General features: G+C 42.0%; 1 protein-coding gene across 2 annotated transcripts in view; it reads right to left on the reverse strand.

Moving 5' to 3' along the window:
• Positions 1-3,052: 3,052 nt before the first annotated feature.
• RCL1 (RNA terminal phosphate cyclase like 1) overlaps positions 3,053-17,288 on the reverse strand; it is a 197,443-nt gene continuing 183,207 nt past the window's right edge. For both annotated transcript variants that reach the window (XM_066338452.1, XM_066338451.1), the window contains 2 exons: positions 9,697-9,800; positions 3,053-3,671 (listed from right to left, as the gene is read on the reverse strand). In XM_066338452.1, the coding sequence (XP_066194549.1) occupies positions 3,521-3,671; positions 9,697-9,800 (255 nt within the window). In that variant the 3' untranslated portion in view covers positions 3,053-3,520. The remainder of the gene's footprint in view (positions 3,672-9,696; positions 9,801-17,288) is intronic.

Consider the following 17,288-nt stretch of genomic DNA (forward strand, 5'->3'; position numbering starts at 1 on the left):
CTTACCAGCCCAATTTTAACACTTGAGGTTAAGTTCAGGTAATTGTGTGACAATTATTGCTGAAGAATCTGCTGCTTGGGTAACTTATTGCTGTCTCTATGCCTGGTGCAACTGGAATATTTGGAAAAACTCACAGCTTTATAGTTAAGCTTAAAAATAATAAAGCTTTTAATTTTTGAATTTGTGACAGTACTTGAAAATTTTTATTTAAACAAATTTTGGAAACTGGAGCTGTGGCACAAACTTGAATCTCTAATTAAGGTAAACTTTATATTGTTATTCTAGTGGCTTTTAATCTTAGTTTGTACATTTCACCTTTTGGATCAGTGGCACCTTGTATTTTAGGTCATTTTATTTCATAAAGTTTCTAGTTTTTTCATTACATAGTGACAGAGTGTTGTGGTTTCACATTTGCCAAATTTCATTTATCAACTAAGAGATAGGACTTTGGGAGAAAAAGGTGAAACAGGCACAACTTAAAAGTAAAATAAGATAGATTTTATTAACATACACTAAAGAAAAAGAGAGAGAGAAAAAAATGAGACATTCAAACACCTTCCCCCCCTCCCCCACCTGCCCCAGGGGCCATGGTGGCTGTGCTCTGGGCTCGGCTGCTGGAGCCTCTGGTCCAAAGGAAGAAAGACTTTTGAGAACTTTTCTCCAGAGCTCCAGGGAGCTGATCCAAGTTTGAGTTGCTTTGCATCTGAGCAGTGGTGGTGGAGGAGGTTTCGTCCATCAGCGTTCCTGAGCAGCTCCCTCTCCCCCTTCCTCCCCCACCATCACCTGTGGCCTTGAAGTTCTGAGAGTCTGCTGGAGAGGAGGAAAAAAAAGACTCTGGGCAAAGGCATTAACCCTTTTTCCCTCCTCCATGAAGACAGAGTAATTTGAAATGTGGAGAGATAGCACTTTGAGACAAAGTCAGTGAAAGAACTGAGAAAGACTATTGGAAGATGGGATAGAGGAATTGGACATTTTTGACCGGACTTCTCTGGATGTGAATTATGGGGAAATAGACAATTTTTGTAATATCCTAATGCTGCTTGGGGGAATGCAAGTTCTAGCCAAAGGGTTGTGTGTATTGATATACATGGGTTTTAATTGAGAATTTTGAATATTGTATGTCCCTGGCTCCTGGGAAAGAACAAGGAGGTCTTAATTTCTTTTGAGATAGAGGTGAATTTAAGGAGGGAAGAGAATCCCTGTTTTATACTAGAAAAGCATTCTTAAAATTATACCCCAAACATGTGGAAGCCCATAAACAGCTTGGGAAACTGTTATATGGGTGAGACTGCACAGAATCTGCAAAAAATTCCAGGCGGCTGCGGATCTGTGAAAGCCACCAGACCTTTTCTTGTGTCGTGTTCTCCATAACCCTAGAGAGGCTCCTCTCCCAAGGCGATGTAGGATTGTGTTTAAATGGTGGTGACTGACTGAAAATCATAGTTTTCTCTCTGCATTGAGTGGGAAAGTGAACAGAAAGAGGTGGGGGCGGGGGGTGGGGGAGGGGCGGGGAAGGTGTTTGAATGTCTCATTTTTTTCTCTCTCTTTTTCTTTAGTGTATATTAATAAAATCGATCTGTTTTTACTTTTAAGTTGTGCCTGTTTTGCCTTCTTCTCCCAAAATCCTATCTCCCAGTTGGTAAAAGAACTTTGGTGAATGTGAAACCTCAACATAAATGGTGCGTTGGCCAGGAAATGCGAACTGAAACCACAACACAGAGGGGAGCAAGGTAAATAATTTCAAGCCTACATACCCTTTCTAAGTTCAAATTTTAAAAAAATAGGCTCAAGTTATTTTATTTAATTTTCTATTATTTTATTTAGCAGTTCCTTAGCTGCAATTCAAATTTTGGAAAGCTAGTAAAAGATAAGAACGGCTTTCCCTTCCTCCCTCTCTGGCAACTCCCAAAGCTGTTTTTTTGATGTATCAGTTCAAGACAGCCATTTAGGTTATGGAGGGCTCAGGAAAGAATTCCAGCCTTTTTTTTCCCCAGTTGTTGTCTGTTTTGCTTTAAAGGGAAATAAAACCTTATTTAGGAAAAAAAACCTTTATTTTTTCAAATCATGTCTGACAGATTGCAACAAGAAAAATGTACAATAAAAAATTACTCACACAGCCTGCAAAAGTTAACAAAACACTAAGCAAATACTGAACCTTTGTCAGTCCTTTTTGGGTCCAATATATATTCTTCATACTACAAAGGTAATGCCCACTTCACAGTGGTATCAGATAAAGTTTGAAAAACCATTTTAACACAGTTACTAGTATCTGCTCTCTCTATACACCAGATTTTGAGACAGTTTTATTTTTCTCCAGACATATGAAGTATAGTCTGAAGTCAAACACAATTTTTTTTCCCATGTGTCAGGAGTTCAGTGTTAACTTGAACAGGTTTGCCTTCAATCTACCAGAAGCATTCACGGGTAAATATTTACAACCTTGTAGAAACTTTTTTGCATCTGTCAATTCAAGCATACAGCCCTAACAGAATTATTGGCACTTAAAAAGGGAGCAGAAGCACAAAATATGATGTTGGAACTGAATATATTTTTCTTTTTCAAAGCCTACAGCTTTTTTTGCTACTACTCACAACTCTGAACCACGTGTATAGCATGCCAAACAAACTGACAAAGAATACATGTGGTAAGTCAAAAGCTGCCATGGAGTTTTCTCCTCCCATGCCCATCTTTGCAAAAGAGACTAAAATAAGTCAGTATAGGCTGTGATCTCTTCTGCAGTATTCTAACACAAGGAAAGTAAAAGACAGATATTTTATTCTTCCTGTGAAACTCCAACCCTGAGATGAGCTCAGCTGGTTAAAGCATGGTGCTAATAATGCCAAGGTCATGGGTTTCATCCCTGCCCAGGCCATTCACTTTAAGAGTTGGACTCAGTGATCCTTCTGGGTTCTTTTCAACTCAGACTATTTTGTGATTCTGTGAATTTAGTAAATGTAAACAGGAGTGCAGCATCTAACAAATTCTACATACATGCAGTGTATAAACAAAGAAATGCAGTCATACCTTTACTTTAATTTTCGTGCCAATGCTATCTCTGCAATTACCTCAAGAATCTAATATTTCCGTTGTGATAATTTGTTTTGCAATATAAAGCTTGTTTTGGTCAATTTTGTTTTCCCTTTCTATCTAAACCTTTCAGAAAAGTCTACCAGTGAAATCAGTAAATACATAAAACCGGAGCACTCACCTCATTAAGGCTTGAGAGCACAGTGACATGAGGCACTTGTGTCCTATTCAGTGGAATATAGTCCAAAGAGTCCCAAATCAGCTGAGACTCCAGAGAGCCACTCCAAACAGCACAGAATACTGGCATTGCATTTATAAATAGAACAGATCTAAACAGTGTAAAATCAGGTTTATTGTTTACATGCAGTGAGCTTGGATACCCCTGCACTGGAATAATCACAGGTCTCCCTATGCCTGAATAAGTACAGAGACAGGTAGGTTTTATTAGATCTTTGCAGCATTTTCTGTCTTCCATGAAGTCTGCAGATGTTTTTTATCTTATAGTTTTACTGAGGTTGCAAAATCCAATGCCAACACATGTCATTAAGACTTTCTCCCCACCCATGTGCTCTTCCTCAGCAGTCTTTGTTTCAATTTTAAACATGATCTGGAAGAAGCTTCTGAGGTGTCGTAGAAACTCAATTCTAAATGAAAGAAAATAATACAGTTTAAGAAATAAACCAGAAGGTCCGATAGCATTATGTATATGGTTTCCAGCAATGAATATGGTGAATGAAATACGAAAATATTGCTTAGTATAGAGAAACAGGGCTACAAGCTCCAAACACTGTTCTCATTTGTGCTGTAGAAGAAGCTAGTGACCCCTACTGAAAACTCTGCACTCTCTGTATAAGCAGAGAGAGGAATAGCTGCTAATACGGCAAGACAAAATGGTGAGGGAAGAAGAAAGAAAGGAGAGAAATGTAGCCAGGCAAAGTCATTCACTTCTGATGCTGACTCTTCATCAGGGCTATATGAACCCCATACCAACCCGTGATTCTCCTTTCCCCTGCCCAATGTTTAAAGCAGAAATGAAACAAAACCAAACAGGGATAGCATACTTGGGTGCATACTTGAAGAGAAATCCCAAAGCATATGTTTGATTTCTGACTGATTACTGACTTCTCCACGTCTCAGTCAAATGTTTCATTAGAATTACATTCAGACTCAAAATTCTTTCTGTTTTCTCATTTTCAGAAAAAAAAAATTCCTTTCATCATTCAGACATGACGGCAAAAAGAAACTAAACAATCACACTGATCCTAAACAAACACTGACTGCAGGGTGAGTAACACCAAAAACTGTAAAAAAAGAAAAAACCCAAAAACATCCAAGAAAATATTTTTTTACTGGCTTCTCCAAAAGAAGGAACATGCAATTGCAGCAAAAGATAGAACAGAAAATTTGTAATTGCTCCTGACAGAAGTTTGAACTCTTCCAGTCATGGCCACAAGTAAGTCTGTAGTCTTGAACTAAGATTTAATCTCCTCCAGCAATTGGTTTGTGCTTTTCTTAGTTTAAAGAAAGGGAATGTGGATATCCAGTTCACACATTGGCTTGTCTGCTCTACATGCTGAAAGCATAATTGCAAGCTAATTACACATACAACATTACAACAAATCAGAGTAAGTACCCACAAAATGAGAAGAAGGACACCAAAAGCCTAAGCCTGTCCCCACTGTGATATCATGAGGCCTCTGAAAGCCTCTTGGCAGCTTCTGTTCACAGAAATTGTGAAGGAGTACAAAGAAAATTGCAGGACCAAAATTGCTTTATACACTTCAGCTGGGCATGCTGCTGCTCCTGCACTCAGATATATGCAGAGGAAAGGAGGAAAATGGCAGGAGCTGGAAAAAGAGAGGCTGCTTTACCTATACTTGTGTGCTGGTGTGTGCTTGGGGTGACCTTACTTATCTCTGAGGCAATCTGCTAAATAACTCTGCAGGGTGAATGAGGGAGCATTGCTCCCAATGCTATGTATACTTTCTCCTGCACCTTCCTGGACTGTGCTTGTCTCAGCACAGACACCAGCTCTCTCATCTCTCAAATGGACCAACATTCTAACCAAGTTGAAAGGAAGAACTGAAAAGCACCTTTTCTTCCATGACTCTGCAACTGCAAGGTTTCTGGTTGCAGCTATAGTAGGCAAATGGGCATATGCTGGCACAAATGCTTCAGTAAAGCTGACAGACAACAAATTCTGTATCAGCCTTCTCCTTAGCTGGGTCCTCTCACAGACTCTGGCAGTGTGACAAGAAAGCAGCCCAAAACAGCAGGAGTGGCATGCTGAGCTGCAAGGAGGGCACAGAATAAACTGTAAAAATGCCAGAGGCACTGTGGAGCCAGAAACTCAGGAGAAAATCCCGAGAGGTAATCAGGAAACTGCAACATGTTGGTGGGATCAGTTCAGTCCCTACCTCTTTGCACATAGATTGGCTACCCTGCATCTCTGCCTCTTCTCCCTTTTGAATAAAGGCAGAATGAGAAAAATATGAGCCCTTATGTACATGGGAAAGGCTCACTGGATGGGAGCAAGGGGGAGGCTCCCTGGGGACATCAGGGGAGAATACAGAAGCAGCAAAAGGCCAGCTTTGTCTTGCAGCAGTGGAAGCACAAGTGGTATGAGCCCTGAAAATAGAAGAGAAAGAGGTGGGAAGGTAGGAGTACGTGACAGAAAGCAGATTTGTATTAGCTCTTGAGGTCAGCCTGGGTCACAGGTGGGCACCTCAAATAAAAATGCAGGCTGCACCAACCACACAGGCACAGGCTGGAGGACTGGGGGAAGGGGTGAAAGGTACAAAGAAGGTTTATTTTGCTGAAAATTTACACTGTATGTTCAGGCACGAACAAGGCAGCAGCTGAACAGAGCTGCTCCTTAGGTGCAGGGACAGCTACATGAGCCACACTGGAGAACTTACAGCCAACAACAACAAGAGAAAAAGGCCTGTTTACCCAAGTGCTGTCTTTTTCCCAAAGCCTGCTAAGAATTACCAAAAAGTACACAAGAACTTCACATATTGGGCAAAGCAACCAACTGACAGAGCAGTATGATAGAAGACCTGTGCACTAGCAGTGCATTCTTGGCTCAATTGCCCTGTTGCCCTCAGGTACCATTGGCACTGGTCTCCCGAGTCCTGCCAGAGACCTTCCCAGCAGGAGACAGACTGAGGAGCTGGAATGAGCATCCCCAGTCAGGGGAGCAACTGAAAGTGTCAGCTTGGCTGGGCAGAGCCACTTAGCCCCACCTCCTGAAGCCCCTAAACCATTACAAAGCCATGGATTGGGGCACTCAGGCGGAAAGCTGTTGCTGTCCTTCATGCACCCCTGGCTCATGCTGATCCACCTGCATGCAGACAGGTCTGTCCTGCCAGACTGACCTCTGTGAGCTAGTGGCATGGCCAGAACCCTGCATTTGATTCTAAGCTCAGCTTGACAGAAAGGCACTTGCTTCTGTGAAATAGGGATGCTAAGAAAGGGGTAATGTGGACAGCAGATGGTCATGCAGACTGGTAGCCCCACTGCCACTCAGGACAGCTCTGCTCATGATGCTGCCTATCCTTCCACTCCCCATTGTTGGTTGAGGGGAGATTGAACAAAAGTCTCCCATGAAAATAAGAAATTTTCTCATTCTAAATAGGAATGAGGAAATATTCTGAAGCATTTTGTTCTCATGTGATGCTCTCAGCAGCCAGCTGAACTGTCACATTCATGCTATATTATACTGGACAGGGAAGCCAATCTAGCATAACATCGCTTTTAAGTAACTTCCGATTCTGTAGGGTGAAAGTGTTAAATGCAGAAATGTCACAGCTATGAGAGAAAAGAAGGGACAAGGACATGGAACATGACAATACTGCAATTTACTTCATAAGCTTGTGTATCCAATAAGTTGTTTGAGAGCCAAATTTATCAGTTCTTTATAAGCAGTCCCAGTTGAGGGCATAAAAAGCTACATAAAAAGCTGCATTCTATTTGAACAGATCCTCACAGGACTGATGAGTCACAGATTCTCACAGAATCATAGATTTTATGATGTGCTGTGATACATGTGTATTCCTGACCTTTATCCCTGTTGCATACACCTAGCTTGGAAGAAGTGACAACCCACCAACCTGAAGTCGGGCTGCTTACTAAATAAACTAGTGCATTTGCTTGATTTTCACAGAACAAAAAGGGGTAAAAATTAAAAAGTACTCACAATAACAAGTGATTAGATTGTCTCATATGCTTAACTGTGCATTTCATACACTAATATCTGCTCTTCTGAAACCTTCCACATGAATACTTACTTTACAGGGGATTACTTCCCTTTTGTGCAATGGGACACTTCCCTGTCTTCCCCTCAAAATCTGATGAATGTTGTTTCCATGATATCAAGAGTTGAGAAGAGCAGTTAGGTAATATTTAGCTCTCATGTGATGGCACCACCATTCTTCAGTTATCACAGTACTGTACCTTTCACGTATACAGCACCGGTACCATGATAACCGAAAAAGGACAGTTCATACTCTTATTATTTGATGCCATTGTCAGATAAACAAACCTCCCTTCATTTGACTAAAGAATAACTGCTCAGTCTCTAGAAATAACTGTGATCTAGTAAATCCCTTGCAAGTCTGAAAAAATAGGTTTTTATAAATACATTAAAAACTAAAGGAAAGCCAAGGAAAGTCTCCATGCTTTACTGGATGCGGAAAGGAACGTTGTCATCAAGGATGAGGAAAAGGCTGAGGTACTTTATGTCTTCCTTACCTCAGTCTCCAACAGTAAGACTCTTATCCTCAGTGCAACCAGCCCCCTGAGCTTGGGTGCAAGGAGCAGAATAGATTTTCTGCAATACAGGATGAAGTACTGAGCCGATTAGACACTCAGAAGTCTATGGGATGGCATGGAATTCATTCAAGGGCACTGAGGGAGCTGGCAGAAGTGCTCACCAAGCTGATCTCCATCAGGTAGCATCAGTCCTGGCTAACTGAGAAGGTCCCAGAGGACTGAAGTTGGCCAGTGTGATGCTCATACCAGCAGGGTCAGCAGGAGGACCCAGGAAACTAGAGTAATAGCCCATGGCTTGGATAGTACCTTCTTTGCTGGGTAAGAAACTGTCTTTGTGGCTGGGCACAAAGAGTGGTGGTGAATGGAGTTACACCCAGCTGGTGCTCCCCAGGGCTCAGTACTGGGGCCAGTTCTGTTTAATACTTTCATCTGTGACCTGGATGGGGGAATTAACTCCATCCTCAGTCAGTTTGCAAATGACACCAAGCTGGGTGGGGTGTTGGTCTGCTGGAGGGCAGGAAGGCTCTGCAGAGGGATCTGGACAGGCTGGATCATGGGCTGAGCCCAGTGGTGTGAGGTTCAAGAAGGCCCAGTGCTGGGTCCTGCCCTTGGGTCACAACAACCCCAGGCAGTGCCACAGGCTGGGGCAGAGTGGCTGGAAAGCTGCCCACAGGAAAAGGACCTGTGGTGCTGTGACAGTGACTGAACATGAGCCAGGGTGTGCCCAGGTGGCCAAGAAGGGCAATGACATCCTGGTCTGTACCAGCAATAGTGTGGCCAGCAGGACCAGGGCAGGGATTGTCCCCCTGTACTGGGCACTGGTGAGGCCACACTTCAAACCCTGAGTTCTGTTCTGGGCCTCTCATTCCAAGCAGGATGTTGAGGTGCTGGAGGGAGACCAGAGAAGGGCAATGGAGCTGGGGAAGGGTCTGGAGCACAAGTCCTGTGAGGAGCAGCTGAGGGAGCTGGGGATGTTTAGCCTGGAGAAAAAGAAGGCACAGGGGGAACCTTATTTCTCTCTAGAACTGCCTGAAAGGAGGGTGTAGCCAGGTGAGGGTTTGGTCTCCTCTCCCAGGCAACAAATGACAGGATTAGAGGAAATGGCCTCAAGCTGCAGCAGTGAAGGTTCAGATTGGATATCAGGAGGAGTTTTTCCACTGCAAGGGTTGTTAAGAACTGAAATGGGCCATCCATGGTGGTGGTGGAGACACAATCTGTGGAAGTGTTGAAGAAACAACCCTACTTCGCACTATGGTCTAGCTGAGAAAGCGCTCAGTCAAAAGTTGGACTTGATGATCTTAGACATCTTTTCCAGTCTTGATGATTCTGTGACTCTGTAACCTGTGTTTACAACTAGCAATATAAGAAATTCATTTTTTTCTATCCTCTGAACAACTATCAGCTACAGATAAAGCTTTAGTAAAAACTGAGACTGAAGGACCAGATAGGATCCTGCTGCCAATAAAACCTTGAAATATCACAGCTCCATGAGTTGAAGCCTTAAGCTGTTCATAGGAAAAATCACAGCTTTAGATTTTGGCTAGCCTTTTGAAATACATTTAATGACACAGCTATAGAGAGATCACTAGGGAAAACAGTAGTCTACGCTAGGCAACAAAAAGCCAACTGATGTACACATACATTCCAGGTCAAGAACCATCAATAAACCTTGTCTCTGCGATTCTCAGAAACAGGAGTAATATAGAACAGCAGGGGACTCATCTAACACGGAGAAACAAACTGCAGGCAACTTATACCACTTGTCTCATTTGAAGTCAGATACAAATTGTTCTATTTGTTACCACAGGCAAAGTCTTCCACATACGAAAACAGCTGTGCAATAAAACTAGTGAATTAAAACAAGACTGTGTAATTGAACAGAACAAAACAACTTACGTGTATGGAGACAGAGGTCCCAACAGGACTTTGGAAACATCCCGCTGTCCAAGGGTCATAAGGAGCAGAGCAAGGCTCTGATTTGTTGAATCTACACAGCCTCCCTGCAAACCAAAATGTTTTAATAATTAATCTCTGTACAAACCAGAAATTGGGATGGGAGGAGAGTAACAAAGGCAAAAGATACACTTAAAAGGCTGAAATACCATTCCCAATTTTTAGGGGACAAGAAGATGAAAATCTGGATTTTTTAACAATGATAAATTAATTTCACATGTCAAGCTGGGCAAAGGACAGAACTAAAACAAAACCTTAAGAAGGTCACATTTAACATCCCTCCTAATCTGTTTTAACATCCCAGAATGTAGACACTGAAAAATTTCTTTGCAGTAAATTGAAAAGAGGTATTAGTTCTAGTTCATATGCATCTGAAGATCCATGAATTCCAGCACTTTATGATAATAATAGTTATATTTGGACAAATAGTTCAGTGTTAGCAGGTGCAAAAGAGCAGTTAAAAGCTATTTAGCACTTATTCACAAAAACTCTTGCTGCCAACTTTTGTGGGTTTACACTTGTAAAACATTTCCTTCCATAATTAAAATGGAAGTATTTTTTTTATTGCTAAGTGAAAGAGCCATACATAAAATTAAGTAGAACCACACCTACTCGTGTATATATATTTGACTGTATTAAGTCATGCAAAGTAAATTGTTCTGTATGTAGAAGGTGTTTACTATTGGCATACATTATTAGAACTGGAAGGCTAGAATTAGAAATAAGAATTGTTTACAGAGCTGGAATATAAATTTAAAGGAATACTTTCAGTCCCAGCTGCTGTAGAGAGAATTTACCAGCTACTGCTATGCAAAACCACTAAAAATAGAAAAAAATCTGACATAATTTTGGACTGTCTTTATATTCATACTGATCCACAGCCACATGAAATCTATGAACAGTTTTCTTCTGCATTAGGCCTAATGCTAAGTCTTCTGAATAGGCTCTCTAGAGAGAGTCAAACTAAAAATTCATCTTTTTAAAATCAAATTCTCTAATGAGGTAAACTGACAGCTACCTTTGTTGACAAGGAAGGTAACCTATCATAATTTCAAGACATAATATTATCCAAGAATGCAAGGGAGAAAATAAATTTTGGACTGCATAGATTAAGAGAATCAGCCAATGTAACAACCTCAGCACATTTACCCAGTGATAGGCAGAAAGGGAGTGTCTTTTCCAAGGGGAGATCCTGAAGATTTAATTTTCAAGATGGCCTTGTCTCTGTGTGATAAGCCTCAGCTCCACTGTTCTAAAAAAAAAGCCTCTGCATTTCATGCAATGAACTACAGCACAGCAAAATAAGTAGCTTTATTACATTCACTACCAAAATAAAGTTCACATACTCAACCTAATGCCTCCTATGGGACAGATAAAAATTGTACTTTATCTTGAACGAACAAGATACTTGCAGAATTTGCTGGTGCAATCTAAAGTCACAGATGTCACCAGTTGTATTTGCCAATGAGAAACATATACAAGAAGTATTCCTGACACTGGACTTTCTGTAGTTGTCGTTTGGTTAGTAATTCAAAATGCTCCTTGTTACCTGGATGAAAACTTCACATTTTTTGAGCTTGTTTTGTTTCTCTACAGCTGAAAACATTATAAAGTATCTACTTTTATAACCAAATTTACACAAAAGCTTCCAGCACCATGGAGCAAACCATGTCCTAAAAAATATATCAAAACATAATGCATCTATCATGTCCTAACTGCTTTCATAAGCTTTCTTGCTGCAGTAAATCAGTCATCCCCAATATTGTTGTGCAGTAGCAATCTGTTATGCCCATTTGGGGTGGTGCATTCCCCCCATCCCCTTGGGTCACTCTATGATCTCCTCAGGAATTCTCATTAGACATTGACCTTGATTAGTGGCTTCTGGGCAGTTAAGCTCCTTTTTAGCTTACCAGAAACCTTCTGTTCCTAGGAACTGCTGTTTTTCTAATGGACAGCCTCGGAACATTATTTTTGTCTTAATCATAGCCCAGGAGGAACAATACTATTGTCACTGCACCTTTTGATGAAAATACCACTAACAACTGACCCAGATTGTGGTGAGAACAGAGAATGACAGAAGGCTAAAGCAAAGCATCTCAAAACCCTATAGTCAGCAGTACTAAATGAGGGTCTTTGAGTTCTCCAAGGCCACAGCAGGCTGCACCAGCACCTCTCTTGAAGTGGTACACCTCTTGAAGTTCAACAATACTTGAAGAACAACCATCAAAAGCTGTTGACAGGGCCTGGGCTGATACACTCAACCCTTAAAGCTTAACCTTCCACAGGTTGACAGATACAAAGCCATCTGGCATATTTTACTAAACTTGAGGGTAAATCTTAACCTTTTTATATACATCTTTATGTCTACCTGTGTGCATGTATGAATTGACTTTAATACACTAAAGCGAGTGTAGTATGAATGTTGCCATTTCTTAATTTTTCAACTAAGTTACTACTGATTTTACAGAAAACCTTACTGAATCGTTTTGTAAATGTTAAGTCACAGAATCACAGAACAGTTAAGATTGGAAGGGATCACAGCAGGTCAGCTGGTCCAACCTCCCTGCTCAAGCAGGATCACCCCAGAGTACGTGGCACAGGATTGCATCCAGAGAGTTCTTGAGTATCTCCAGTGAGTGAGACTCCAGAACCGCTTTGGGCAACCTGTTCAAGTGTGCAGTCATCTGTAAAGGATGTGTAAAAATATCTTCCTTATATTCAGGTGAAACTTCCTGAATATCAGTTTCTGTCTGTTGCCTCTTGTTCTATTGCCTGGCACCACCAAGGAGAGCTTGGATCCATCTTCCTGGCACCCTTCCTTCAGATACATTGATAAGATCCCCTCTCACTCATTTCTTCTCAACACCAAACACGTGCAGCTCTCTTGGCCTTTCCTTGTAAGAGATGCTGCAGCCCTTTAATCATCTTTGTCATCTCCTCTGGACTTGGTCCAGGAGCACTTTGTCTCTCTTGATTGAGACCTGGACACAGCGCTCCATATGTGGCTTCATCAGGGCTGAGTAGAGGGGCAGGACCACCTCCCTCAACATGCTGTCAGTGTTCTTCCTAATGCATCCCAGGATATCATTTGCCTTCTTGGCCACCAAGATACACTGCTTACTCACGGACAGTTTGTTGTCCATCAGGATACACAGAGCTATTCCCCAGTGGGTCAGTCCCCAGCCTCTGCTAGTGCTCAGGGTTATTCTTCCTCATGTGCAGGACACTGCATTTGCCTTTGCTGAGTTCCAGGAGGTTCTTCTCTGCCCATCTCTTCAACCTGTTGAGGCCCTTCTGAAGGTCTGCAAGGCCCCCTGGGGGTATTGGCTCCCAGCTCTGTGTTGTGGGTGAACTCACTGAGAAGACATTTGTGCACTTGTTCAAGTTATTGGTGGAGAAGTTAAGCAATACTGAACCAGTACTTAACCTCTGGGGATGCAAATAGTGACAGACCTTCAGCCAGGCCCTGTGTTACTGATTACATCTCTCTGGGATCTCCCATTCAACCAGTTCTCAATCCACCTCACTGTCTACTGATCTAATCCACACTTCCTGAGTTTGCCTGTGAAGATGTTGTGACAGTGTGAAAAGCCTTGCTGAAGTCAAGGTAGACAATATCCACTGCTTTCCCCTCATCCATCCATTTAGTTGTTTCATTATAGAAGGGAAGAAGGTCAGTTAAGTAGGATTTACCTTTAATTAATCCATGCTGACTAGTCCTGTTCACTTTCTTGTCCTCCATGTGGATAGAAATGGCCTCCAGAATCACCTTTCCAAGGACTGAGCTGACTGGTTGGTAGTTTCTTGGGTTATCCTCCTTGCCCTTTATAAAGACTGGAGTGACATTTGCTTTCTTTCAGTCCTCAGACACTTCTGATCACCACAGCATTTCAAAGATGGTTGTAAATTGCCCACCATGGTGTCTTATCAGCTCTCTCAGCACTTGTGGGTGCATCCCATCAGGCCCCATGGACTTGTGGATGCCAGGTTTGCCTGACTCCAGCTAAGTCCTCCTTGAGCAAGGGAAAGTCTTCCTTCAACACTTCCTTCTCCCTAGTTTCCTGAGTCAGAGATCCCTGAGGGCTGGTCATGTCAGTGATGATGTTGCCAGGGCAGCATTCACTAACTCTGCCTCCTCTGTGTCCTCTGTTAACAGGGTCCTGCTTCCATTTAGTATCAGGCCCATATTATCCTTTTTTCTTATTGATGTATTTAAAAAGGCCTTTCTTGTTGTCCCTGACATTCTTTGCCAGAATGTCTTTGCCATTCTTTACTTGGTTTTCCCTGTCTCCTTTTTACATACTCTGACAACCTCTCTATATTCATTCCAAGTGACCTGACCCTGCTTCCAGTTCCTGTGTATTTTCTGCTTACCCTTAATGCATTGTCAGGAGGAGTTCTTTATCCATCAGATCTCTTCCCCTTTGCTCAATTTCTTGCACATTTGGAAGCATTGTTCATGAACCTGAAAGAAATGATCCTTGCATATCAACTAACTCTCTTGGGACCCCTCAGGTCTCTTGGACCCTGTGGGACTTGTTCCCATGACATTTCCCATGAAGATCTCTTGCTGCCCTCCTTTCTCCTTTTCTAGTACTGAACTCCACACTCTCACGGTCCTCCAGCAAGGCCTTCCCTGTTCATTAGTGTCAATTGAGCAGCACACCATTCCCTGTGGGATCCTCCACTACCTGTGTCAGGAAATTGGCATCCATGCTTTCCAGGAACCTCCTGGGCAGTTTGTGTTTCACTGTGCTGGTTCTGCAGCAGATGTCAGAGTAGTTAAAGTCCCCCAAAAGAACCTGTCCCCCCAGGGCCTGTAACTTGGAGGCTGCTTCATGCTGCCTGTACATGGCCTAATTCACTTCCTCCTCCTGATGAGGCAGCGAACACTCACAATAGTGTGAGTGTTAAGTATTAAGTCTGCCTCTTATCCTGACCGGTAAGCTCATCATCCACACCAAGACAGAGCTCGATACATTCCAGGTGTTGCCTCACACAGAGGACAACTCTGCCACCCTGCCTTCCTGCTCTGTCTCTCCTGAACAGGGTATAGCCCTTTATGCCAACATTCCAGTCACATGAACTACTGCACCATGTCCCTGTCACCACAATAAGATCAAAGCCCTGTGACTGCATGCAGGTCTCTAGTTCATCTTGTTTGTTTCCTATACTGCATGTACTGGTGCACATGCACTTTATAAAAAGTACTTGATCGTGTCAACATTCCAGTAGTTATTGATTAAATGCTGCTACATTCTTTAGACAAATTGTTGATCAAGTCTGAGGGGTCCGCTTTGGTGACCCAGAAGGAGGACCTCCCTTACCCCTTTTGCAGTCTTATCCTTTTCCATCCTTACCCTTTTTGCATTCCCATTCTCTGCATAAATCATTGTAGATTCATTCTAAGCCAATTTTTTCTTTCTGTGCTTCATCTATGTAATAAGCAATAGTGAACCTTGCCATCAAACTTTGTTGCATGTCAACAAATTTATACAAAACCTTGCTTTTTGATGATACTTTTGCCAATGATTTAAGTGATCTAAACCACTCATTTGGAACACCATTCCTACAAAGGCAGTTCCCAGACAGTGACATTAAGAGATTGCTTGTAATCTAATGACTGAACAGTAACTTCTGCCAAGTGAAGGACTTAATGCTCCCAAGGAGGCCAAGTTTCTTCTGTCAATCTACCTGCCACTTACTCAAGAGTCAAAGTTAAAAACAACCCTCCCAAAACAAATGGGATGGGCAAAGTCAAAGCCAAGGTACGTTTGTTCTAAAATAGCTGGCACTCATTACCAATGTAGAATGTCTTGGGTTTGGTTTTCTCACCCAAGATTCAGGTGGTGGTTTGAGAAAGCCTTTTGCCCTCTGAAGGCCCTGAGCCAGACCAGACACAAGAATGAAACAGAGTCTTCAAGGTCTTGCTTTTCAATATTTCTCGTGTTGTTTATTAATTCTTATCTTACAGTGTTCTCTGTGCCTGGCCGAGGTGTTCTGCTGCTCGGACACAGGACGACTCCCCCCTCGATGGGAGGTTGCTACCTTCTTATACAGACAATTTACAGTTATGTTCCAAAAGCTATCACCTATACTAACAGGGTCATCTTTACTCTGACCCAATCCCCTTAAACTACTTCGTGCCACCATCACAGCAGAAGATGGAGGCCGAGGGAGAAGAAAAAGAACCCAGGGCACGACTCTAAATCCTCTATCTTGTTTCCGCATTGACCTCCGTTCTAAGAACCCCAAAACTACAAAATTTTTCATCCCGTGATAAGCTACACTACTGTTTTTCACACCTTTGTGGTTTCTAATTTTTCTCTCAATGTTGGAAGTTTTTTTCCCACCGACTGGAGTCAAAGGCTGTGTCTCCCTGGGCTATGTGCCAGGGTCTACAACCCCCCTGTACAGATTCCAGACCCTCCTGTACAGATCTCCAACCCCCTGTACAGATTTCAAACCCTCTTAATCGGGTCCCAGTCCTCTCTGCTGAGGTCTGTGACTTTCCAGGGTGTCCAGAGGAATGCCCTGGACTCCAACAAGAATGCAGCTTCTAGACTGTATTAATTCAGTCTATGGCAGTTTCTCCACTATTGTTTACACTTACACTATTGTTTACAGAGCTAGATTCAGCTAGACACAGATTACTTAAAATCCGATGCATTTTGAAATGTTATACAAATACTACAGCTGATACCTACATAAAAATATCACAACCCTGTGTATTGGACAGCAGTGTTTCAAAAAGATTTTTTCTTCTGAGCTTGAGCCCAGTTTTAATTGAGCGTTAGTTATATTTTGGCATACACACAATTTTGTCCCTTGCCTGTGTGGTACATATTTGCAGGACTCAATAATTTCTTATGCGAAGGGTAACAAATTATTGCAGAGAGTTTGTATTTTGTTTTTCAAGGTTTGGTTTTTTTCCCAGAAGAATGGAGCAAAGCCTTACCACACTGAAGTAAGAACATCTTGAAAACTGAGCCACCAATGAAATCCTTCATTCATTTTACCTCTAGTTCAATAAAACAAACAGCTTTAGGCCTCCTGCCCCTTCAAGGTCCCCTAGCAACTCAGCCTTTCTTCATTAAAGAATTCAGCCTTAAATAGGTACATGTATTCCCCTATTTTTCATGATTACAAAGAATATAAAAATTAAATCCTTTTCCAGTTCTTCCAGGCCTTTCTGCCAATTACTCTCTGCATAAAGCTCCCATTAACAATGGCTTTCAAAGACAGGACTTAAAATCCTTACTGGCCTTCTACAATTAAGCTTCAGAAACAGATGCATATGGATTTGTAATGACAATGCTAGTCAGTCACTCCACTGACCCCTCTTGCAGAGCCACTGCAATTAAGGCACTGTGCCACTTAATATTAGTCAATTAACTCTGACATCTTTCCATCAACAAATGTGCATCAAAAAAGCTCTGCTGATTCCAAGAATCATGCAATCTATTTAATATCTTTTTGAAGGCTTAGTAAAAGGACATTTAGCAAGACTCAAATCCTTATATTTCCTAGGTGAT

Source organism: Sylvia atricapilla, chromosome Z (genome assembly GCF_009819655.1).
Source record: "Sylvia atricapilla isolate bSylAtr1 chromosome Z, bSylAtr1.pri, whole genome shotgun sequence".
NCBI classification, from domain to species: domain Eukaryota; kingdom Metazoa; phylum Chordata; class Aves; order Passeriformes; family Sylviidae; genus Sylvia; species Sylvia atricapilla.